Below are 25,073 nucleotides of genomic sequence, written 5' to 3'. Positions count from 1 at the left end.
CTGAGGCAGCCGCGCTCTCGCCCACTTTGCCCTCTCCCTCTTTGCCAAGCTCCGCTTGGTGCCCCATTGTCCCCCAAGTGCCTGTTTGTGTATTCTGAATTAAGAGCTTAGAACAGAAGGTCCATATGCCCTGTGTGGATATTAAATTATCCTAGGACTTTGTAGAAGGAGAGTTTACCCTTGGGTGTTTTTCATAGCTGCGCATCCTTTTCTCTCCCAGAAAGACTTGAAGCGTCATTTACTTCTTCCACGTGCTCAGTGACTTGACTAGGCTGCAGTTACCAAGTTCTGCAACATAGGCTTAGCCCCCCGTGAATGGCAGGTACTGCATAGTAGTAAGAAAGGTTTTATTTGTTCTCATTATCTTATAAAGTGTAGTAATAATTAAGTATAATTAAACGTGCAATACATCAAGTCTTCGTATTTTAATTTACTGAATTTCATAAGAAAAAAGATCACACCCTAAGTTACACATTGGAGAGATACTTTTGCAGGCAATCAGGTTATTAAGTGAATGCACATGCTATTTTAATTCATAATTTCATAGTATGCAGCTGACATATTGAATTTCATTTTGAATATTCATGAGTGAACAAGTTTCAGCCAGTATTTAAGTAATATAATTCATGCAAATAATTTGTATTTTTTTCTAGCAAGCTCCAAAATACTTCAAAATCAACTCACTGGTAGAGTTATATCATGTAATCAAATTTGGTAATAAAAGCTGAGTAAGGAGATCAGTTGAAAGACGGATTTTTAAAAATACACTTGGTTTTCATTATTTAAATATATGGCTTTAAATAGTGGATTTTTCAGTGGAAATGAAAAGTTGATTATACCTGGAATATTAATATTTATGCAATAATTTACTTATATTAATAAAAGTGTATTTAATTTCTGTTATCAATTATTGTTGTCAATTCAATGATTTTAAAGGTAATAGGATTCTAAAGAGTGAAAGAATTTGTTTTATTCATTTGGAAGTATTAAAAGGAAGTGTATACTTTCTTTTTTTTTTGGTACTGGGGACTGAACTCAGGACCCTGAGCTTGCCAGGCAAGTGCTTATTCTACTGAGCTATCTCCCCGGCCCCTATGCTTTCCTTTTTTAAAGTCTTTGTGGTTAAATGAAAGCTAGATTCAATAAACATTCAATAAATATAAATATTTCAGTGGATTACTTCCACTGCCATAATTATCTTGGTGAGGATTTAGATATTATGGGGAACTGAAGCATTTATTGTATGATATAAAATCAAATATTAGCTTAGAATCTTAGGCCTGAGCCAGAAAAGAAACTTGAAGCTTGGGCTTCATTAGTCTCAGGACACAACCATCGTCTAGGGGCTACGTCCACAGGGATGATGTGAATATTCATTTCAAAATAAGGAGATAATTTCCATTGGCTGAATATCTATGTGAGTTATAGATATTTTGTAAGTTTCAGAAAAATTGCTACTCTATGCATTACAACCAATGAAGTCACGTTTTCCTGTTGAATCTGAAGTTATACTTTAAGATTTTATGTCACTGGATGGAAAGCAAGGCAGGTCTAGCTTACATCACTGTAGCACCCTGCAGGGGAGGTCTCAACTTGTGTACATTTACAGTAATGCTGCGCCATAAAACAGAAAGCTTACGTGTACGTGCTGGAGTTCAAATGGCTTCTAACTTCTGTTTCAAAATGCTGTCATGGTGTCTTGCAAAAAGTGAGCCTGTCTCCTGTTGTGCTGCCAGCCATTGGTCGCCATCCCAGGGCCTTCCTGATGTGTCCGCAGTGGGACATCGTCTGCCAGGCGTGTAACTGGCTGAGTGTGCCTTTGAATGCTCTTTCGTCCTAGTCTGTTCTGACTTTCTAAATTAAGTTGCAATAACTCATTGTTTCTTTTGCACCTCATTTCATCATCTTAATTTACAAGATGCTAATTTAGGTTTCCATATACATTATGGTAGGTTGAATTCAGGTTTATAGTTATTCAAATACATGGAAAAAAGTGTAGGAAAACATGTGAAAGACTGTTACAAACTAATATGAGTATTTCTAAACTGCTTTTCCAAATAAAATATCAATATATATGTTTTTTTTATCTTAAAGCAATATGCCAGTTTCAAGGACGAACCTACTTTGAAGGAGAGCGCAGTACAGTCTATTCTTCCTCTGGAGTGTGTGTTCTTTACGAGTGTAAGGTAAGGCTCCTTGTGCAGCTTGTGGAATGCCTTTCGCTGCACAAATGCAGTAAATGTTACTTTAAAACCTCAGCCTCGTAATATGGCTCTCAAATTCTAAGGCAAAGAAAAAATTCAGTGTCAATTATAGTTCCGTGGTAAATGAATTCCCATTACCTTTTCAAAAATGTAAATTAATGGTCATAAAATAATTTTCACAATAAATGAAAATGTTTTTATGTCCAATTAAGCTTCTATGAAGTGGTCTTGTGCATTCCAAATTCAAATCAGCAAGTTGTTTGCTGTTGGGAGGAAGATGTAAGGTTCAGCTTAGCTTCTTGTCACTTAGGGTTTGACCCAGGTGACAGAAGCAATATTCAGTTCAATTCAAAACAAAACATAACGCTCTGTCATGAAGGGTAAGCGTTGTAGCAGATGAGACAGAGTGATTTTAACCCTTGTGGAGTATTTTAAAATTTTACTTGCTTTGTTCTCAAAGTTTGCTTCTGAAGCCAGTGTGTATCTTTTGACCACTGCTCCCTGACCTGTAACCTGTAAAGCCAATTGTATTTCGCAGTGCTTTTCATATTTGCCTTTTATTAATTTCAATGTTTCTTGAGCCTATCATTGTATTTCAAGTCGTGTTCTATCAGGAGGGAAATATCTACATATAAAGTGTCTGTTTTATGGTTACATTTGATCTTTTATTGTACTACTTAAATGTCTCCTGTTTGACATGGTGGAGCACACCTATAATTCCAGCACTAGGGAGGCCGGGACAGGAGGATCATTGCAGATCTGAGGCCAGCTGGGGCTATGTGGGGAGTTCAAGGTCACCCTGTCTCAAAAACGAAACAACAAAAAAAGCAATGACAAGGATAGCAGCACCACATCAAAGTGTCTCCTGAACGTGGATTTGAGAGTGACTTAGAATGGAGACAGTGTATAGAAAATAGAAGTGATTTACTCTGCTGGTATCAGCTATCAACCATGAGCATCAGTATGACTGTTAAGAACCAGGGAAAGGAAAACCCTAAGAGTTTTGCCAGAATAAATCAAGGCTGAAAGGCATCTTAACTTGGAAATCCTTTTGGGTAAGCCAAGATGATGTATAGAGAGGCAAGACAGCGGCAGATTTCATTTCCAGAACATGAAAGCTATGGTCTCTTTTTGTCCATTAGGTACGCAAGCTGCCTCTTTTTTGTGTTCAGTCAGCTTTCGGAGGTGTTGGTTACATCATAAAGAAGGAGGCGTGGGAACTTCAATCCGAGTCCCTGAGCTTGCCTTTCAGAGTGGAGTTTTCTCTTCCTCCATCACTGCACTGATGCTACAGGACATGGTGCTGACTGGTAGAAATATGTCCCAGGCCCAAGCGTGTCTGTAGAGGGGAGGGAGTCTCTATGCATCTACAAGGACAGGAAGGCTTAGAGTGAGATCGGGTCACTCCAGAATGAGAAAAGGGAATCCCCGGAAAAGGTACTTCAGAGCCACTTGGAAGCTTTTGTCAGCTGGTTTCTAATGTTAATCTCTAAATTGGAAATATAAGCTCTAAATTTAATAACCACGAAGGCATCTGCAGTCTCTATTTGTGTGTGCGTGCGTGTGTGTGTGTGTGCACGTGCGCGTGCGCGTGCGCGCGCGTGTGTCTGTGTTCATTTGGCCAGAATATGTTCTGCAATACTGATAAGTCTGGTTCAAAATTTACTTGGAGGGCTGCTTATTTGGCATTAAATGTGCTATGTAAAATTATGTGATTAAACAGCTCTAGTTCTAGGTGCCTGTGTGCAGAACATGCAAGTACTCAGTAACTAAATATCAGAATCACTTTGCTGCTTCTTTGTTAAAAGGAAAGTGCCATTTTCCTCTCCTACCACACTGTGCTGCTGATAGAAATATGGTGCCAGGTCCAGCTTCGTAAACCCAAATTCCCTGTATTGAAGCAATACGTCTGATACATTGTCGTTTGCACAGAGAAACAATATGAAAACAACTAGGAATATTTTATAGCCTTCTGCTACATATACTCTGTGCTCAAATTCTCCTTTGTATCTTACAAGTACAATGTCCAAGAGCCACACGTAGCTCATGGGCATTGATCGGACAACACAGCTCTCTCAGATTATCAGAAGCTTTGTGGTCTTGACTAAATGCTTCCTTATTTTAAAAGGAATTGAACTCATGACCTACTACTGCACTGTGCCCCTGAGCTATGTCCCCAGCACCTAAATTCTTTTTTTTGCTTGCAATTTTTGCCTTGTTCTTTTTAAAATTAATTTTATTGAGAAACAAATAGCAATGAGACAGTTTCAAAACAGGTTAGCAGGACAGTTATAATAATTAATACCTTGCATATTGTTGTCTTTATAGTAGTTATTCATAGTACAAGATGCAGACATGATAGCCTGTCCACAAACACTATTAGTACAAATCTTTCTTCTCATTGAATTAGGAGAAAGTAGCTGTATATCTATCCTATTTTGTATATCCAGAATTGTCCTTCATTTATATCCCCTTTTTTTAGTTTTGTCAGAGATGCGTATTCCATTGCCATTTAAATATTGTAGGTATGTGAATTCAGCAAAATAATCCAATATAGTCCAGTAGTCCATAATAGTAGTAGGCTATCTGCAGAACTGGCAATGTGAGAAGTTGTTGACTTGAGCCTTTTATAGCTCAGCATGTTAATATGGCTTTACTTTTTATACCTTATTTTTATACTTTTCTGCTGTATGTTTAAGACCAAGATAAAGCAAGATGTATATAACAAGAAATGGTGACTTTTGTATCTGACAACATCAGTCAAATCCCCTCAGGCCTTACCCTGAAACCCTGTACTGCAGTTTGTAGATCCTTTGTCAGTGTCAGCCATGTGGATGAGTCACCGCCATTGCTCGACCAATTTGCTCTCTGTGAAAGCCTGAGAGAATGTTTTCTCTCCAGGTGACTCTCCTTAGGCGCATTATACATCATCGATCACTTTCCTCTTTGGCCCCATAATCTCCTTGATCAGAAAATTTGGGACACCACTGAGCTACAGGATGTTACCATACAGGTTCCCCATGTCCTGAGCTTAACATTAAGGCCTCCACTGTTTCTTTTCCCTCTAGACTCCTCACCTGCTGCATTCACAACTTTAGACAATTGACAAATCTCTCTGCTTCCATTGTCCGGGATGTCTATTCTGGTCCCTGCTTGTTCTTTTATTGCCAATTTTCTGGCCTTGAAAATATGTCCTAGGAGGCTATGAGTTTAGTAGTAAGGTAGAACAACATTGTGGTGTAGAATCTGAGATTACCAGAAGTTGTATTACCATCAAACCAAAGAGAGGTACCATTTGACTCCAGGGTATAGAGCGGCCTTCTGCCACTGTTCTGATAAGTAGTTATGATTTGGAATTAAAATTCTTTGCTCAAATGAGTTGGAAATGGCAGATATGGAAGTGTGTTCTTCTAAAATCTAAACTGCTGAGCTTGGCGTATAGCTGAGCAGCATAAGCACCTACCTGGCTTGCACAAGGTCCCCAGTTTGATCCCCATTACCGGAAAAAGAAATCTAAGCTGTTAAACAGTAACTAAAGAGAACATCTACAGGTTCCAAGAAGTGTCTTGTTGCTTTGGAGCTGGGAGACATCCCACAGTGCTGCTGGTGACCCTTGCCTTTTGCCCCCCAGTGTTTCTTAGTGCGCGTGTGCGGTCCATGCTGATCCCGTTCCCAGCAGGGCCCTTCCACGTGCACACGGTCTCAGTTCTTCTCCATCCCCTTCTCCCCTCCTGACCTCGCCCTTTATCTTAGTTCTCTTCCTTTTGGTGAAAGAGCTAATTCCCTATATTCTATTATCCATATTGTACTTTGCTCTTTATTTGTATTTTGGGCTCATATAAGAGAAACTATGTGATATTTAAGCTGGTATATCTGACTTATTTCACTTAATGTCATGGCCCCAGGTGTATCCATCTTCCTATAGATAACTTACAGTTATCCTTCTTTATGGGAGAGTCATGCTCCAGTGGAAATAAATACCATGTTTTCTTTTCTCTTTATTAAGGTAGAAAGGTCTTCCATTTGTTAAAGGTAGGAGAAGGAGTATCCTCTGCAGAGTGCGTGAGGATCAGTTAAAGGTAGGAAACGAAATTTCTCTGTGGAGTGCGGAGCCGCAGGTGAAAGGCTCCCGGCAGCCTGTCACTTCTCTTTATCTTTCGGGCTGATGGCACACAGGTCACCTCCAAGATTTATCCGTCAGGCATGTGATGGGCGCACGGGCATCACTGGAGCACGATGTTGCTGGCGCTTTGGGGGAGATACCTGCCGGGAGGAACTGGCTCGAAGGGATTTCTGCCCCTACCTCTCAGGGGGGTCTTTCTGCTGATTCCCGTGGAGGTCGAGCGGGCGTTCACTCCACCCAGGCATGCCAGAGGGCTCCTCTCTCCCCACAGCCTCTCCAGCATTGGTTGTGATTTGTTTTGTTGGGGATTGGAATTCTTTCTAAGGTTGTCTTAATTTGCGTTCTTCTAATGACCAGAGATGTTAGCACTTCTGTGCATCCATTGGCTGTTTGTCCAGATTCTCCAGAGACCTACTGATCTTGTTGCGTTTGGAGATCGATGATCTAGAGCCACGTTAGCCTCTTGGACCAGGCTCCGCCAGCAGTGGGGAAAGCGCTGTGCGCTTTGGCTTCTACTTTAGAAGGACTTAATTTACTTCAGTTTCTGGAACTATGATTTCACTCATTCAAAAGTTTTCTGAGGTCCGGTGTATTGCTGAGCGGCATAGTGCCTGCCTGGCTAGCACAGGGTTCTGGAGTCGATTCCCAGGGCAGAAACCACATTTGTGTGTGTGTGTGTGTGTGTGTGTGTGTGTGTGTGTGCCTGTGTGCCTGTGTGCCTGTGTGTATCTGTGTGTCAATTAAGTGTCAGGAAGTGTGCTGGATGTTAGTTTATGAAGCATACAATTGCTGCCTTTATTTTCTGTAGAGTTTCCTGGGCTAGCTCCATTCTTCCCTATTGGAATAATATGTGAGGCTACATGATAAAACTATAAGAGAACTTTGCGGTGAACATGATGGAGAGCTCAGTTTTCTTTACCATTATTGTCAGTGTGGGCTTTTGATGTAACTGAAGCTGTCTTTTCACCACAGCTGTCATTGGACAAGTAAACATGTTCTAAAAGTAACAAAACTTCTTTCTATTCCCCAGCTGCTGGACAAATTATATACCTAGGTGTGATGTTCTAGGTTTTGTTCCAGAGCTGCTTGTCTGTTCTGAAGGGTTTTGAGTTGGGCTGTAACATCATTTCTGGACCGATCCTTGACCTGTGCAGAAGTTCTCGCTATGAAGATATCAGTGACATATTTGAAGACCCTTTTCAGACTGAGTCTGGAAACTTATGGGTTGACCCATGATTATAAATTTGAGGCCCTTTTTCTCTGCTGTCTAACAGGACCAGACCATGAAGCTTCTGGAGAGTTCGGGCTGTCCAGATTTGGATTGTCCAGAGGCGCACCAGATTACCTTGTCTCGTAGTTGCTGCAAAGTTTGTAAAGGTAAGGTGCTCCCTTACAGCACGATTTATGTTAAGTGAAAGTCAGAAAGACGAGTCCCACATGTCTGTGCTTAATCTGGACACTGGACTGTTGACTTTAAACAGAGAATAGAATAGTAATTACTAGAGCCTGGGGAAGCAAAAGGGAGCGAGAATAGGGAAGGATGGTCAGTGTGCATGGGGCTGCAGCTGGATGGGAGGATTCATTTCTGGTGTTTGGTAGCACAGTGGAAAAACTGTTGTTCACAGAAGTTGATTGAATGTCTCAAGAAGGCTACTAGAGAGGTTCCTAGCACACAGAAATGGTATATGTCTGAGGCCAGGAATTACCCTGGTCTGATCATTAAACATCGTATGCATTTATTGAAAAGTTGCACTGCAGCCCAAAACTTATGCATGATTACTGTGTCAATTAAAAATAAAAATGTGCTTAAAAAGATTTATGTGCAAGTATTGTTGTAGTAAATGAGTACAAATGATATGAAATAGACATTTGTATAAGCAAATTGTTTCCAAGCATTAGCAGTGTTTTCCTGTGGGCTTAAGTTTTGTGCCCAGTACATAGTCAGGATGTGTGTTTGGTGGAGCAACTTTAAACCCAGTTGCTCTTAGGCACTTTTGCCGGTATCTGAATAGAGACACAGCTTTGAGGTTAGTAGTCTAGATTGCCAACTTGCACTCTGGTGATTTGAAGCTATTCTTTGTAGATTAAAAGCAACCTATTTCAACTAAGTGTAAAAATTTTTTTACCAACAGTAGTTAGTCCTTTGAATCTTACATTTTGTATTTAAGATACTTTATATCTTAAGTAAGATACTCTGTAGAATCAATTAACTTTTTTGTTAAAAGCTTAAATCAGAACAGGTATCTTATACATTGTTTAGGTTAAATTAGAATCTGACTGGAATTTTTTATTTTCAGGTCTTTGCCTTAAGAAAGCCCCTATCTGATAAAAGTAAAACTCTTTGCAACTCTTTTTTTTTAAATTTTTATTTATTTATTTATTTATTTATTTATTTATGTGTGTGTGTGTGTGTGTCCAGCTCAGCCCACCAGGGGGCGGGGCTGGCTGGTATGTGGTGCTGGGGGATTGAACCGAGGTCCCTGTGCTTTGCTAAGCTTTTTCTAAGTAGGTGCTTTAGACCACTGAACCATCTCACCAGCCCCTGTAACTCTTAACTAGAACAATGAAAACAGGGTCACACAGCCTACTGTGCTGGCCCCATCCCTGGGGTGCTCTGAGACTGTGATTGAGGCTGGGCAGGGTGGCACACACCTATAATCCCAGCACTTGGGAGCCTGAAAAACAGGAAGGATAGCTACGAGTCCAATCTGGGTAGTGAGACCCTGTAGATCCTGTACTAAATACATTAAAAATAATAATAAAATTTTAAAAAAAGAAAAACAGGGTCACAGTTTTTCATGCACTTGTACAATTACTCTTGCAGCAGCTAGCCAGAGCGCGGTGTCTTGTGCATGATGTCAGGTGCTGCCGTAGGCGGTCTCCCAGCTGCTGACACAGGCCTCGGAGTACCATGAGTACATAGAGTGGGTTAAATCTTAGAAGTGGGAGAAGAGAGAAATCCACAAAATGAAAAATTGAAAGATAGTTTTGAAAATTGTTAAATCATGGAAGAAAAATAAAGATGTATCCAAAAAAAAAAAAAAAAAATCTGTTCTTTGTCACGTTCCTCTAAAAGCTCTTTGAACATGACAGGTAAAATTTTACAGAGATTTTACACTATTTATAACTTCTGAGTTTTGTATATCTTTAGTAGGGGATCATGTTTGAAATTAACTTTATTTTAATTTAGAAAAGACATAATATGATGTTTGAAGCTTTTAAATTTTAGTTTGATGATGTACTGAGCTATTGTGATAGTTAGTGAAAAGTTTTTATTTGAAAATTTCCCCCTCACAGCCATTGTAAAAATACATCGCAGTGCATCTTGAGAAACGTGATCTCAACTTAGCTACTTTATAAAGAATGAATGAAAAAGGCCTTAAGAGAAAATATTTTTAGGTTTTCTTGACAATTTTAGGTCTAAATAATCAGCCTTAATCATCAGAATTTAGCTTGTGAAGAATCTTAAAGTTGTCAAGTGACTACACTAAATGTTGTTACTGACTACATTTTTCATTTTTCATGCATGTTTTATTTTTACCGAAATCACTAATCTATTTGACGTTTTAAATTCCTTTTTATACTGGCCCTACTCCCAGGGCATACTGAGAGGGCGACTGAGACTGGTTGTGGTGCCGCACGCCTGTAAGCCCAGTGCTTGGGATGCTGTAAACAGGAGGATCACTACAAGTCTGAGCTGTGTAGTGAGACCCTATTGACCCTCTACTAAATACATTAAAAAATTCCTTTTTAGTGACATTACTGAGCTTTTGGAGCATTACTCTTAAGGCTTATTAAATTGTACTAAGACTATTTTCCTGTATATCATGGCTTCATGCCTTGTTCTCTCCTCGCTGCCCCCCCCCCAAGTGTGTTAACTCTGGAGTTACGTTCAGAATAGTTGTGTAGACACCATCCAACCAGAACAAGCACTGAGAAATCCCGCTGGCTGCAAATTTGATTTTAAATACATTAAACCAAGTTAGAACTTCCATCTTCATGATTTTCTCAAATTAAAGTTTTTCTTGGCTCTACATGCTTAGAGATGAGTTCATTCTAAGGTACATGAGATATACTCCTTTAGTAGACGAAAATAGCAATCCATCCAGCAATGCAGAACTAGATTGAGAACTTGTGCATCACACAGTTTAATATTGGTTGGCTCACATATAATCATGTAATTTCCATTAAATATGGGTCCAGTGTTCAGGCTTTTCATCTCCCCATATTAAATGAGTTTTGAACAAGAGATTCAGACAGGAGTAAGAAATCCTGAGAAATCGTGCATGATGGGTGTCTGTTAATAAAGTTCTGCTTTCCTTTCATACAGACTCAGGGATCTGTGAAATATCTGTGATTCATAAAAATGTTCTTCTTTTGTGTGGCCAGTTTGCTTTGCATATCTTCAGGTGAAATAAGATTAAAGTAATATCGTTTTTCATTTATTAGCACAATTGAGAAAAATCTTAAAAGCTGCTACATTGTATGTTCCATTTCTTAATTGCATGGCAGGCACGTTTCATTCATAGGCACTGGTCATTCTCATGTTATCTTCTAGTAATGTTACCTTCCATTATCATACATCTTATACTCAGAATCTTTCTTTGTTTCAGATATAAGAGCTATATAGAATATTAGGGACTAGATAACACTGATATAGTTAAAAAAACAACACATGGAATTAAATTGAAGTAGGAATTGAGTTAAATATAATGAACTTCTTTTTGGTGTTCATCATCTGTGATTCTTCTATAAACATTTCTAAAGATACTATTTTTTTAATTGTTTAGGGAAAATGTCTTTAAAAGAAATTTAAATAGGAAAAGTTTATTTCTTTGGTTATAGTTTCATTCACCTTCCTATTTTGTCCTGCATAGGTTATGACTTCTGTTCTGAGCGGCACAACTGCGTGGAGAATTCTGTTTGTAGAAACCTAAACGACAGGGCTGTGTGCAGCTGCCGTGATGGCTTTCGGGCTCTTCGGGAGGACAATGCCTACTGTGAAGGTAATCCTTAGGATGATGTGTGGCCCTACTGTATACATTTCCTAGGATTACTGCATGCAAAGTTTATTAAAATCCTGGGTTGTCAAGTTGATGGACCCATTAAAAGCTTTGAATTGAATTTGAAACATATTAATCAGCTAAAAATAATTATCTTTCAAATTAAAGTTTTTAACTATCTGCTATGTCAGACTAATAAGTTAATATGGCTGGTTTCTTGAATTAGAACAATACTTCCACTGTGAAATTGCCTTCTTTTTTATAATTAGATGTTCAGATAGCTCACATATTGACATGAATACTGCGGCTTGCAGTTAGCATTGTAGTTAGAGTTTTCCAGACAGTGTGGTGAAACAAAAGCAATCAATTACCAGGAAGATAAAATGCCTACTGCTATTTTTTGTTTGCTACTATAAATAATCTCAGAGGTTGTATTTATGCTTGGTGGTATTTAATAAGTAGTTCCAGTGGAGTAAATCATTTCCTAGTTACTCTTAAAATTTTTAACTAACATTCAAAGTAGTTTATCCTCTTATGGAGACCAAACACAGTCTTTAGGCCCATAAAATTCATTTGGCTTTGGCTTTGGCAGACCCTACAGACCTGAAAGGTCGTGAGATGTACTTTTACACGTCTCCGAGGCACAGGTTGAATTCGGCAGCACTGCTTGCATGACCGAGTCCAGCATCTTGCGGAGGAGAGCCTTGATTTGGTGGTGTCTTGGTGCTCGGAGGAGTTGGAGGGCTCCAGATTTACTTCTTCCAAATACCAAGCATACAGTATAGGTCCTTAGAAACAGAGAACCTCAAGTGTAAACATGTAGCCTCTGATTTATAGAAGATGATTTTTATCCTTGGGAAACTAATTCCATTATTTCCCTTAGTTTTAAATAGATTTTTTTTTCTGTCTTAAATTGACATTAATTTTAAAAATTAACCTTTGGATCATTTCTCTAGTGCTTCTGATTCAGTACTAAAAGGACTATTATATTTTTGCTGAAGAAAGGACACCTGGCTTTCTTCTGCAAATTCTCTAATACAGACTTATTTAAAATTGTTCATTTAGAAAGGTTTTGTGTAAGAAATATTTTTTACTTACTGATGTTCAGTCATATACAGAAGTGAATTTCCTTAGTAAAATAATGTATTTTTATCATAATTCTTGAGATTTGTAATATGTCCAAAGCTACACTGGTATTATTTGTGTGTAAAACTACAAGATACAAATTCACAGAAGACTTTCTGAATTTTAATTTTATGTTTTTATCATGAGCTGCTTCTCTTGTTACTAAGTATTTTCTCTTACATAGCAGATGTTCAGTGAGCACTAGTCACTAGGCACAGACAGTAAATGGTGGGCAGAAGTAATAAATTCCTGTACTCAAGAACTTTGCATTTGGTTGTGGTGGTAGGGTCGTTGGAAACCAAAGAAAAATAGAGAAAATAATTGCAGCAAAATATACTGGGAAGAAAATGAGCAGGAAGATGTGCTAGAGGTCCTTAGAAACAGAAAGCCTCCAGTATAAACATAAGGATTCACTTGGATGGAATGTGAGGCTTTGGGTGAAAGTCGAGGAAGGTGGTGATTCGCCTGAGTCTTAATTATAAGGAAACCCTCATGGGACAGAATGTTCCAATCAGAAGGAATAGCAAGCAGGAAGGTCCAAGGTGGGAAAAAGTTTGAAATATTCTAGAAAGAGCAGAAACAACAATATGGTGCAGGAAGCAAATTACAAGCTTCAGTTGGAGAATTAAGGGGGAGCCAGGAAACAGGAAGAGATGTGAGGACTTCAGACTTCTGTTTTAAGTAGCGGAATGGCCAAGTCACATTCAGACAGCAAAGGGAGGGTAGTCGCCGTGTGGTAGGCACACTACAGAGAGAGGGGTGCTAGGAAGACAGAAGGGTAAATATTTGGAAGACCATCGCAGTGGCCAAGGCAGTCATGGTGGCGCGAGAGCAGGTGAATGGGAGACAGGTGACTGGTATGTGTTGAAAGTGGAGACTGACAATGACTGTGCACAGTTCATTGTGGAGGAGGATTAAAAAGAGGACTCAGGAGAGCCAAAGTGTGGAGTTTGAGTGATGCATTGGGGGTCCTGTCATGAGCCAAGAAATAATCTAAAGAAAGAAGCTTGCAACTTATACTATATCCGTTGTTTGAATTATATGTCAACATAACTTTTAACATCTGTTTAATCATAAAGACTAGGTCATTTGTTTTTCTTCTGCATATTTATGTGTAGCATTAACTGAGAGCTGTTTCCTGTCTTGAGTATGTTTTACAACTTTATGGTATTTATTTGCTGCTTAAAGATATAACCTTCAAAACTACCGATGATGAAGAAGCTTGTTAGCTGGTTATGGAGAGCCTGCATTTGTTGTGGAGAGCCTGCATTTTTCCGTATGAGGCTTCTAATGTCATCACACCTTTCATTCATCCCATGTTACCTGCAACTGGACAGGTTTGGGTTTAGTGAGTTTTCAGTATTCTAATCAGATTTGGTTTTCCTTTTTACACTTGTAGGGTATTTTGACTTTTTGGAATCAATAGTTTTGAACAATGTTTATGTACTGTTACATGATATGTATCAATCTCTGCTCTGGTAGAGTTATGATCCTGTAAAGTTAGCCTTGTCATTATGCATAAAAGGAAGCAAGTGATAGCTTGTAAGTAGCATGAATTCTCTTTGCCAAACGTGTGAGGTTGTTTTAATGACACAGCTGTAAATGGTACTATCGAGTTTTACTGTGGTTGGCTTGACGAGGGCCACCATAGCATTGATGAACACTGGAGCTCATTTATTTGTTTGACAGGTATTTATTGAATACCTGCTCTGTGCAAGGCTAGAGCCACAGATGAAGCTATACATGGAAATATGTGCGACTGATATTCTCTTATGTAAGAAAGATCGTTACCCCAAAATGTAATTGCAAATTTGGCAAGTACTCTGAAAGAGAAATACATTATCAGGGAATCTAATCTAAGTAGTTGAGCTGGTGTTAGAGAAATTTTAATTCTGAAATCTGAAGGACAAATAAGAATCATCTAGCCTTGGAAGGTAGGATGGTGGGGGGAAGAATCTCTCAGGAGGAAGAACAGCTGTGTAAATTAGGGCTCTGGCTAGAAAGACACAGCTTTTAAAACAGAAGGCATTCTCGAGGCTGGAGCCAGAGCAAAGGAGGAGTGCCTGATGGGAAGCAGGGCCCGCATGTCACGCCAGAGGATAGAGGTTCACGGGAGAGCTAATGAAAGGATTTAAATAGAGAAGCATCGTGACCATGTGTGTGTTTTAAATAAATATTTGAGATACAGGATGTCTTTGGACAGACGGGGTCCAGGACTAGTGAGGAGCAGGTAGTGGAGGAGGGGCATTGACAGCGCACCTGCAGACGCAGATGGGAGTGCTATGAGGCTTAAACCAGCCAGTTCTCATGACTCCTTCTGACTGAGATGATGAAGGGTGAGATTTGGAGGTTTATGGCTTAAGAAATAGGAAAGTAGGTGCCCTTCCCGACTTGACTGACCTTATCAGATACAAAAGTTACATTTCTTGTTATATAGGTCTTGCTTTATCTTGGTCTTAACCATCCAGCAGAAAAGTATAAAAATGAGGTATATCAAGTAAAGCCATATTAATACGCTGAGCTGTGAAAGGCTCAAGCCAACAACTTCTGACATTGCCAGTCCTATGGATAACCCACACTACTCTTATGGACTACTGGACTATATTGGATTATTTTGCTGAATTCATACACCTACAATATTTAAATGGCAATAGAATACCCATCTCTGACAAAACTAAACAAAAAAGGGGATACAAAGAAAAGACCATTTTGTATTGGTGTATACAAAATAGGATAGATATACAGCTATTTTCTCTTAATTCAATGAGAAGAAAGATTTGTATGAATAGTATTTAGACAGGATATCATGTCTACATCTTGACTATGAATAACCACTAAGAATATAATAATATGCAATGTATTAATTATTGGAACTGTCCTATTAAAAAATAAAATAAATAATGCTAAAGAAAAGAAAGAAATAGTTTGAGTAGAAAATATTATTGGATTTGTAGCATTTCTGCAATATCTGTTTTAATATACTTGGATGTGACCCTCAGAAAAGTTTAAGTTGGACATAAAATCTGAGATTCTGTGATGCGTATAAGTGCTTGTTGAGGACCTAGAAGAGATGACCTGAAGGATTTTGAGCAGCATCTGAACATTTTGCAGAAAACTGGAAAGTTGGGTCTGACATCTAGAAGAAAAGAGGAGAGAGGCTGGTATCATAAAAACCAAGAGATCTTAAGATGTCGAATTTTTCTGTCTCCATCTAATTTCTTTTGCTATGACAAAGTACTAGCGACAAGATTTTCATGAAGGACAGAAGCTTTGGACTCACACTTTCGGGAGCTGGGAAGTCCAAAAGCATGGCACTGGCACCTGCTTGCCCTCTGTGTCCCACCACAGCAGAGGGCATCCCTGGGTGAGAAGAGGGAGCGTGCCAGCACGGGCATCTGTTCCTCTTCTGAAGAGCCACTAGTGGACAGCACCGCCCTCATTCTGCCATTCAGTCTCAGCTGTCTTCCACAGGTCCTACCTGCCAATTAACACATTGTTTGAGGTTAAATTCCCAACACATGAACTTGTGAGGAGCACACTGAATCCATAATAGCTCCTGCTAGATCAAGAACGATAAAGACAGAAAAGCTTCCTGTGGTTGAATCTCCCAGATGGCACTGCAGACATTAGAAATAGTAATTTTGATGCAAAGTTGGTGATAACAACAGCATGGAGCACATGGAAAACTGGATAAGGAAACATGGAACTGAGGAGAGAGAGGGAATTCCTCGTAGGTGCTTGCTCTGCTAGGCAGGTGAGAACGGCTGCAGAAGCAGAAGCACAGTTAAATACGCCTCTTTATTCCCCACTCCAGTTTGTCCTTTGACATTATATTCATTCCTTCTTGCCAGTTCTTGGCCATGTGGATGACATTTTGGTCTTGAATAAGATTTGCAATTCCTCCAATTTTTATGAACACCCTTTAATATTAGAATTTTATGATTACATGGGATGTCTACTACTGAGACATAAAGAATCTAAGATACGTGGAAATATATTAAACAATTTAAGTTACATATATATTTTTGAAATTCTCTATCTCCATCTTATGTCTTCCATTTCCTATAAGTTCTTACTAAATTTTAAAATATTTCACCCTTCTTTTGGCTTCATGTCAGCGGACATAATCCATAAGAGTCGTCAAAAATAGGTTGGAGATGGTGTTTTCAGAGTAGCTCCTTGCTACGGGAGTCTTTAAACTGGAAAGCGTGGAAGCCTTTGTTGTGCTGACGCTGTCTTGTCTCTCCACATTCCACGCTGTGGCGCTGTGCCAGGCCCGTCCCAGCCTTCTGTCCTGGGTCGGTCCTCGGGAGTCGCCCAGACGGTGTATTTCTCTCTCCTTTGGTGGTAACAGTCTTTGGAGATGATAGGATTGTCAGCCCATACGTGCCTCATGATAAAGAGACTTTTTTTCTGATCCATAAAATCCTTAAAATCACTGCTGTTTTTCCTACCCAAGTCTTTGGTTTTACAATAAGAAGAGGAAAAGTGTGTTTTTCATGAAGGATTCAATTATATAATTTCAGGGCCAAGGAGAAGGCTCAGTAGAATAAGTTCTTGCCTGGCAAGCGCAGGCTCCTGAGTTCAATTCCTGGCACTGAAAATAAATAAATAAATAAATAAATATAAAAAAGAAAAAGAAAAATATAATTTCAGACCACATATAATTACAGAAATTGTCAACTTATTAATAATAAACTTTAAGTTTATAAGACCTTTTTCAGTTAAAAATATATGAGAACTTGTTTGGCCTAATCTGACCCTAAGCCCAGAGTATATAACTCCCAAGTGTGTGTGTGTGTTGGTTGTAGGCAGGTTGAACCTAGATCCTTTGCCCAGAGCCACATCCCCAGCCCAGACATTTTTAAAGCTTGCTGAGCTGCTGCGTTGCTCAGGCTGCACTGGCACTTTCCGTCCTCCTCTTTGAGACTCTCGGGACTGGGGTTGCAAGGGTGCACCATGGCAGCCAGGTCCCGGGTTCCTGTCGACAGAACAAGTTCTGTTGGGTTAGCTCAATCTCTTTCATTCTGACTTTCGTTGCCAGATGTCAGAGTGCATGTCATCAAATGTGTTGCGGCATTGTGTCCCCACTGTCACTCCCCTCTCCTAGCTGACCAGTACCCATTCGTGGGATTAAAGCTGATGAAGTATCATGTGTTCTACTTCAGAGTCTAAAGTGCCTTCTGGCTGTTCATCACATGAGGCTTCGACTCCTCTGCCAGATATTCCAGGTTCTGTGTCCTCCAGCTCAGCACAACTCATTCATTTACCTTTAGTGGAGCATGCTTAGCTACTGTTATAATTTCTTTTGTGTGTGATGATTTTTCTGTGTTATAGGTTGAATTATGTTCCCTTGAAATTCCAGTGTTTAAATTCTACCCTTGAGAATCTTAGAATATAATTTCCTTGGAAATAGGAATGTTGCAGGTACAATGTATTAAATACAAATGAGGTTTGTCCAACTTCCAACATGATTGCTGTCCTTAGGCAAAGAGAGAACTGAACACAGACACACAAGAAAAGTGTGTGAGCTGCTGGGTTTGGCCTATGAGTGAAGGAACCCCGACCGCTGCCAGCAGTGAGCTAGCAGCCCCGCCAGTGGCCTGGCGGGTTGTCTTCCCAAGCTCAGAAGGAGCCAGCTCCTAGTAGCAAGTTCAGACCTGTGGCCTGCGCAACTGCTGGCGGTGGTGGTCCCTGCTCGCACCACCCAGTTGCTTCTGCCTCCTTATGGCAGAGCCTCCAACCCAGAGGAATGGCTTTTGCTTTTTGGTTCAACCATCTATGATTTAGTCATCTTCTCTTTGAAGATTTCCCTGATCTACTTAATACACATAGGTTTAATTCCTCGTATCTTCTCTTCTTTTGCTGTTATTTTTTAAAGAGAGTACAAATTAGAGTTAAAACAGAAAAAGTTGGGGCTGAGGAGATAGCTCAGTGGAATAAGCACTTCCCTGGCAAGCACAGGGCCCTGAGTTCAATCCCCAGTTCCAAAAGAAAAAGTTGCAAGTGGCACAGAATTTCACTCCACAAAGTAATATGAGTTTCACAGTATTTGTTGTAATGCATACTGTTATTCATATTACCAGATATATGCATGTAAAATTAGAAGAAGAAAGGAAAAAAATGAAAGAAATGTATAAGAAATTAAGGAGAGAAAAAGTACAAACAATTGAAAAAAGAAGACAAAACAAATTAAAGCATTAACTGCTCCTTCCCAGAGACCAGCAGAAATGCACAGTACAGTTGTCCAAACCATCCTGCTTACATACATAGGGATAAATCTCTCTTCTTTGATGTGACAGAAAAATTTGCACTTTATTCGCTACTTATTTATTATTGATTCCTCAACTTTATATGTCATTATACTGTGATGTTTATTAATGGGTTCAGATATGGCTGCCTGCATGCAATTCCTGCAACTGTCTTGTCGTAGAATGACTGTTTGCTTTGACTTATCTTAAACTTTTAAAGCAGAGGCGTATAGATTAAGTACTACTTTTTAATTGATGGGAGGTGTGAGATGTGCAGATGAGACAGACGCCTTTAGGCTGCCGCTCATTAGGGAGCGGCTCCAGATCATTCAGCATATTGAGCTGTTTTTACATTGTACCTAAGAAAGTCTAATTGCATTATTGATTGTTGTGGCCAAAGGGTTTTAAAAATTTTAAGTTGCTATGCATTGGGCTTTAAAAGAAATTTATTCATTCATGGCATTACTTATAAAGTTATGTGTGTGCTGCTGAGGGGTGTGCACATTTAGTGGGCCTCAAGACCTAGTAGCTTTGCCTTCTCTGCCCGCCCTTCCTTCCTTCCTTCCTTCCTTCCTTCCTTCCTTCCTTCCTTCCTTCCTTCCTTTCTTTCTTTCTTTCTTTCTTGAACCAGGAATTGAACTCAGGCCCTTGCGCTTGCCAGGGAAGCGTTTATTCCACTGAGCCATCTCCCCAGCCCCATCTGCCTTTTCTTTTACCCAATATGCTAAATTTTTACCTAAGACTTAAATCGATCATTTGCAAACCAAGTGACTCGGACTCGCGGTGTCTAGTGTGTGCAGGCTGCTGCGTTACGTGTCAGTTGTGTCTGGAGATTTGAATCTTAAACAGTATTTCTTAGTACTTTCGGTGGCCAGATATAACAGGCTTTTGAATGTAAACTCTAAATTAGCTTTAGGCAGCCACTTGCCCATATCTGTTGCCTATTTTCCCCTCTGGATCAAAGAAATGTGGTCTGTTTTTCCCCCGTTTGGTTTTTTAATGCTATCTTGGTTAAGAATACTTCTTCTATTTGATCTTGTGCTGCATGTCGGGCAATTCTGGACTATATGCAAAATGAAGTGAGCACTACTCAATGAAAAAGTAATTAATACATTACTTTCCCTCATTTGTTCTTCACAGCTACAGCTATTAGTAGGGCTGTTATAAAAAGGAATGCCAACCCCTGTACTAACAACTATGCAAATCGTTGGAAGCATTAAAAATACCTTGTACTCAAATCATCTTATTTCACCCAACAGTCTTTTATAGTGGAGAAAACTGAAGAACTCTGAGATCAGATGACTTGCCCAAATTATTTACCCACACAGACAGCAGTACATTCAGGATTCAAATTCACATTATCCATCCTCAAATCCTGTGTTAAAAAATTGCTTTTAATTTGCTTACTAGGAACCTAATTCTTTTCTCCAAATGAGAGTGGTATATATATTTTTCTTTATAAAGGCTTTATAACACATCTATAAAAAGTCAGCTGTTTCTAAAAAGGGACAAATTTGTAGTTCATCCAGAAAGATGGCCTTCGAGACTATACTATATTGAGCTAATCCTACACTATCTCCCCCTATTTTTCCTACCCTTTCTTCCCTTCCCTGTCTCTTCCTTCCCTTTCTCCTTCCCTTCTCTTCCTTCCTGCTCTCCCTTTCTTTTTTAGTTGCTTTCCATCTCAGGCTGTTTCACTTAGTGATGGATTCCCGTGACATAGCCCATGTCTGCATGTCATTAGCTAGGAAATGCAGGGCGTCTGGCAGGATTCTTTTAACAGTAAATGAATAATAGTCTTACAGAGTTGCTCCAAGAGATACTAAGAGGAGGATGTACAATGAGCTGAATTCTTTGGCTGCAAACCCAGCACGAGAGACCTCGCTGGAGCTGGTAGAAGGCCTGCTCACAGAGCAGGGATAAATGATCTAGAGCAGCAAGCCTTCTGGGATTGATTAGGGAATTCTAGCCGGCACTGTTGCTCCCAGAGGGATGGCTAATGATGTACTCTCTGTGGTGTGTTATGATAGAATTTCTTAAATTAAAAAAAGCCCAAGAATACTGTATTAGTCATGGTTCTCCAGAGAAAAAGAACTGATGTGATTTATTACCATTCAGAGTTGGCTCACACCATCATAGAGGCCAACAAGTCCTGAGATCAGCAGTTGTGTGGCAGGGCACCAGGAGTGTGTTTTCAGTGTGAATCTAAAAACTTGAGAACTGAAGAGCCCATGATATAAGTTTAGTGTGAGGCGAGGAGAAGGTCAAAGTCCTCCCTCAGGCAGTCGGGCAAGGGCAGCTTCTCTCAAAGGCCAGGCTTTCATTCTCGTGAGTCTTCAGGTAGCCAGATGAGGCCGCTCACCGCAAGGACAGGAACTGCTTCATCAGAAGATTCAGATATTAATCTCACTCACAGATACATTCAGAAAAATGTGTGACCAAATATCCTGTCTCCCATGGCCCAGTTAACTATCAGAGACAGGCAGACAGACAGATGGACAGACAGGCAGGCAGGCAGGCAGAGGTGGGAGGGGAGGGAGGAGGGAGAGAGAGACACACAGAGGCAGAGACGGAGAGAGTGACGTCTGATGTTTCTAAATGTGAACTGACCTAACTTACCCATCTAACTAAATGGAAAATTAGCCACATAAAACAGCTTTTAAGATTAATAAGATTAATATATGAAAACATTCAAGTAGTTTTAGGTCTTAAGAAACATATTTGTAATAATAAAGATATAATGCCCCCCCCCGCAAAAAAAAAAAAAAAATCATTCCTTCTCCAGTTCACTTTGCGTGTGAAGGAGCCAAACCTCGCTGCCAGGTGGTGCAGCCCCGTCTGTGACTGCCTCCGCAGTTCTTCGGGCTCACTTAGCGTTTGTTCTCCGTGATACTCAGCCTCAGCTTTCTCGGACTCAAAAGCAATTTCCAGTCATTTGTAATCTTTAACACCATGAAAATATTCAAATTAGTGGCAAGGGGGCACTTTTTTATTTGAGGCAAGGATCTCTTTCTGATAAGAAAGGAAATTTATGTTTTAAAATCAAACCTGATAAAGAATGAAACTTTTCTGAATTTCTTTGTAGTAGCGATTTCTCACACTAAGCATGCAAAATTTCTCATGCTTTGGGGATGGAAACTTTTTTAAAGGAACAAAATTTGAAGAAGCAACCAATGATCCTATCCATACACTGTACTTTTTAATCCTCATACCATTGTTGTATAACCTTCCTGGTTTGCTTGTTTTTCCCCCAAAGATACATACCTCTTCAAAATATATTTAAGTCTGCTGGAATTCATGTTTTGTTTAAATGATACCTAGAAAGGAAATAATAACTTTAGCCATTGAGTAACAAGCTGTCTACAGTGTATGTTCAGCACGTTGTTCAATCTGGCAGAGCTGGAGACCCTTGAGAATTTGATGAGTGCTTGGCTTCTGTCATTGGACTTCACAGAGAGAGTCTTTTGTCAGCACTCACTTATTCCCAGTATGCTCCGAGCGCGTGCCTAGTGCCAGGCCTAGAAGTTGGTGCTAGCCATGTAGCTGTGCGCAAGACCCTCCCCAGCCCCATTCTCTCGAGCTTCTTGCTGGCAGGGCTGACATTTGTAGTCTCTGCCCATTTTGCAGAAGCAGGGGGAGCTGAGCATTGTGACTGAGGGTTTTGTGCTTTGTTAAAATTAGTAGTCCTTTTTTTGTGTTCTTTTCACATTAAAAAAAAAAAAATGTATTTGTTCAATGTGTGGAGCAGCCCAGCAATGTGAGCCAGCGCCCGGGAGCCGGGTAGGAATGCAGCACCTTATGCTCTGTTACTAGGCCCTCTAGGTGCTTCCTGTGCATACGAGAATTTCCGTAGCACTAGTTCATGGCATGGGATTTCCTCATTTATCATCCTAATTATCTGGTACTCCTCCAACACTTTTCAGCCTTATGTTCGTCTGGAGAGGAGTTTCAGTGTGCACGTTCTCAGTTTCTTCTCATCAAGGTACAATTCAGTGTCCTAATATTGTTTTAGAGCATGGCTCAAGCTATGCCAGAACTCCTTGAGAGGCTTGTTCAGAATGCACGTTCCTTGGCACAACCTTAGGGCTTTTCTTCACGCGAGGCAGGGCTGGGTCTCAAAGTTTCAAACACTTCCCAGAGGATTCTCGTTCACATTAAAGCTGGAGACGGACTGTGCTAGTTCTATACTGATGCGATTCTAAGAATGGATCAGTCATTAATTTTGAGACTTTAGTTAATATGCTCCTGTCTCGAAACATGAATTATTTAACCTGTCGTTTTATTTTCCTATGTATCAGAGTGGTTTTAGTTTAAACCAGGGATTCTTAATCTTGCACTATTGCCAGGGGGATTGCTCAGTAGAATAAGTGCTTGCCTGCAAGCACAAAGTCATGAGCTCAATCCCTGGTACCACCAAAAAAAAAAAAAAAAAAAAAAAAAAAATCTTGCACTCTTGCCCTTAGATCGCTTGTCACTGTGATGGGCTGTCCTGTGCACCTTCGGACAGTCAGCAGCATCTCTGCTCTCTCCACTATGGAGGCCACTAGCCCAGCTCTGCCTGTCCACACTTCCAGGGCTGACAGTTACAAGAATCCCAAAATGTTGCCAGATTTCATCTTAAGGACAAAATTCCTCCCCATGGAGAGTCTTGGTTTAGACTACATAAAGAAAAGGAATGCGTGATGTCCACTTTCAATGCCCAAGTTATTTGATTTTCTTGAGGACTTCTAGTTTTACATGCAGGTAAGAAGCCTTTCTTGTGAGCGTGTAAGTGGTGCCGGGCCTTTGGGGCTAGTTTTAACATTCTGTGGTGAGATCGCAAAAGGTTACAACTCTTTTGGAAAATAATAGAGAAGATTTCTAGTAAGTTTAATTCATATTTCCAGTAAACACTTCTATGGTGAATAAGATGCGATGTTGTAATGGAGAAGAAGAAAAACACATTTACAAGCTACTGGTAGGGTGCAGGCCCAAAGAAAGAAACAGGAGAATACGTTTTCCATTGTGGAGTCACTTATAGCATGTTTGCGAGACTGGAGATATCACGTGCTCTCTCAAGAGCTTCATAGCTTTGGGGCTCGGGGCTCCATTCAGTGGGACAAGCCAGGGCTCGGGAACCGTGTCAGCTTTGGCAGAGTCTCTGAGCATGTGCAAGAGACTCTGAGGCTCCAGGGGCAGCATAGAGGATGGTGACAGCGTGCTGAGCAGCCTCACTCACAGGAACACGAGGGCATGCTCAGAAGCCACTGGGGGGATGCTGGAGGGAGTGGCGAGGCGCATCGGCAAGCAGGGCTAGCTGGGTGTGTTACCCGTGATGTCCCTGGATTTCTGCAGTGGCTTTAAGAGTTATCTAGCCCATTGTTCTCATGGATTGCTTACCTTTACATCTTTTTGTGGTCCAGTAGAAACACTGCCTGTCTTCTAAATGTTAAAGCAGAATGTACAGTTGGTACCCTTTTTCTGGTCAATTGTGTCAGCACTGAAAATAAATCTGGTCAAATGACTTGTTTTGTGCACATTCCTTGTATAGTCTGGTCCATGCCAGGATAGATGCTTTGAATGTTGATATGTGGAAATGCCTGTAACTGTTTTTATAAAATAGCCTAGGAAAAATCAGGGGATTTGATGGACAAATGAATATAAAGTGTTTGTGCAGAACAAATAAAAAGCTCATATTTGGTTACTGAGTGCAGTTCTGATGGTATCAAAAGAACACTGCACAAGAAGACTTAGGTGAAGTCTTACCTTTGCTGTTACTGAGGGAGACTGTGTTGATCACTTACCTCTCTGAGCCTCAATTCCTCCATCTGTTTTTGTTGTTGTTGTTGTTGTTGTTTTGTTTTGTTTTTTGCAGAGGGGCGGGTGCCAGGAATTGAATGCAGGACTTTATACTTGTCAGGCAGGTGCTGTGATGCTGAGCTGTATCCCTAGCCCAATCACGTCTATTACGGAGAATTTAGGACTGGAGAGACAGCTCAGTGATCCAAGCACCTGCCTGGCAAGCGCAAAGACCCAGGTTCAATCCCTGGTACCACATGACCGAAACCTGGTGTGGTAGCTCACTCCTGTAGTTCCAGCACTCAGGAGGCGAGACAGGAGGATCACTGTGAGTCCGAGTTGCATAGCGAGACCATATCGCAAGTAAGTAAATAAATAAATAAGTTTGTTTTTAAGAAGAAAGAATTTAGTCTCAAAATTATAATGGAAGTGATTTTAAATAAGAATAAGTATATAAAAATGTCTTCCAGGAAAATAAGCCCTCAGTACAAGTTTTTCATTAGACAGAATTTTCACATATATTTATTAGTGCCATCGTTGTCAGTCAATTTATGTAATATGATTTTGCTTTTGGAATTGAAGTATTATA

The 25,073-nt window shown here is 40.1% G+C and overlaps 1 protein-coding gene across 1 annotated transcript in view; it reads left to right on the top strand.

Moving 5' to 3' along the window:
- Nell2 (neural EGFL like 2) overlaps nt 1–25,073 on the top strand; it is a 410,830-nt gene that overhangs the window by 192,681 nt on the left and 193,076 nt on the right. The window contains exons 9-11 of the mRNA XM_023723548.1: nt 2,095–2,186; nt 7,602–7,704; nt 11,205–11,333. Of these exons, the coding sequence (XP_023579316.1) occupies nt 2,095–2,186; nt 7,602–7,704; nt 11,205–11,333 (324 nt within the window). The remainder of the gene's footprint in view (nt 1–2,094; nt 2,187–7,601; nt 7,705–11,204; nt 11,334–25,073) is intronic.

The sequence above is a fragment of the Octodon degus genome, unplaced genomic scaffold, assembly GCF_000260255.1.
Source record: "Octodon degus isolate 3935 unplaced genomic scaffold, OctDeg1.0 scaffold00100, whole genome shotgun sequence".
NCBI classification, from domain to species: Eukaryota; Metazoa; Chordata; class Mammalia; order Rodentia; family Octodontidae; genus Octodon; species Octodon degus.
This window is presented reverse-complemented; position numbering and strand designations above follow the sequence as displayed.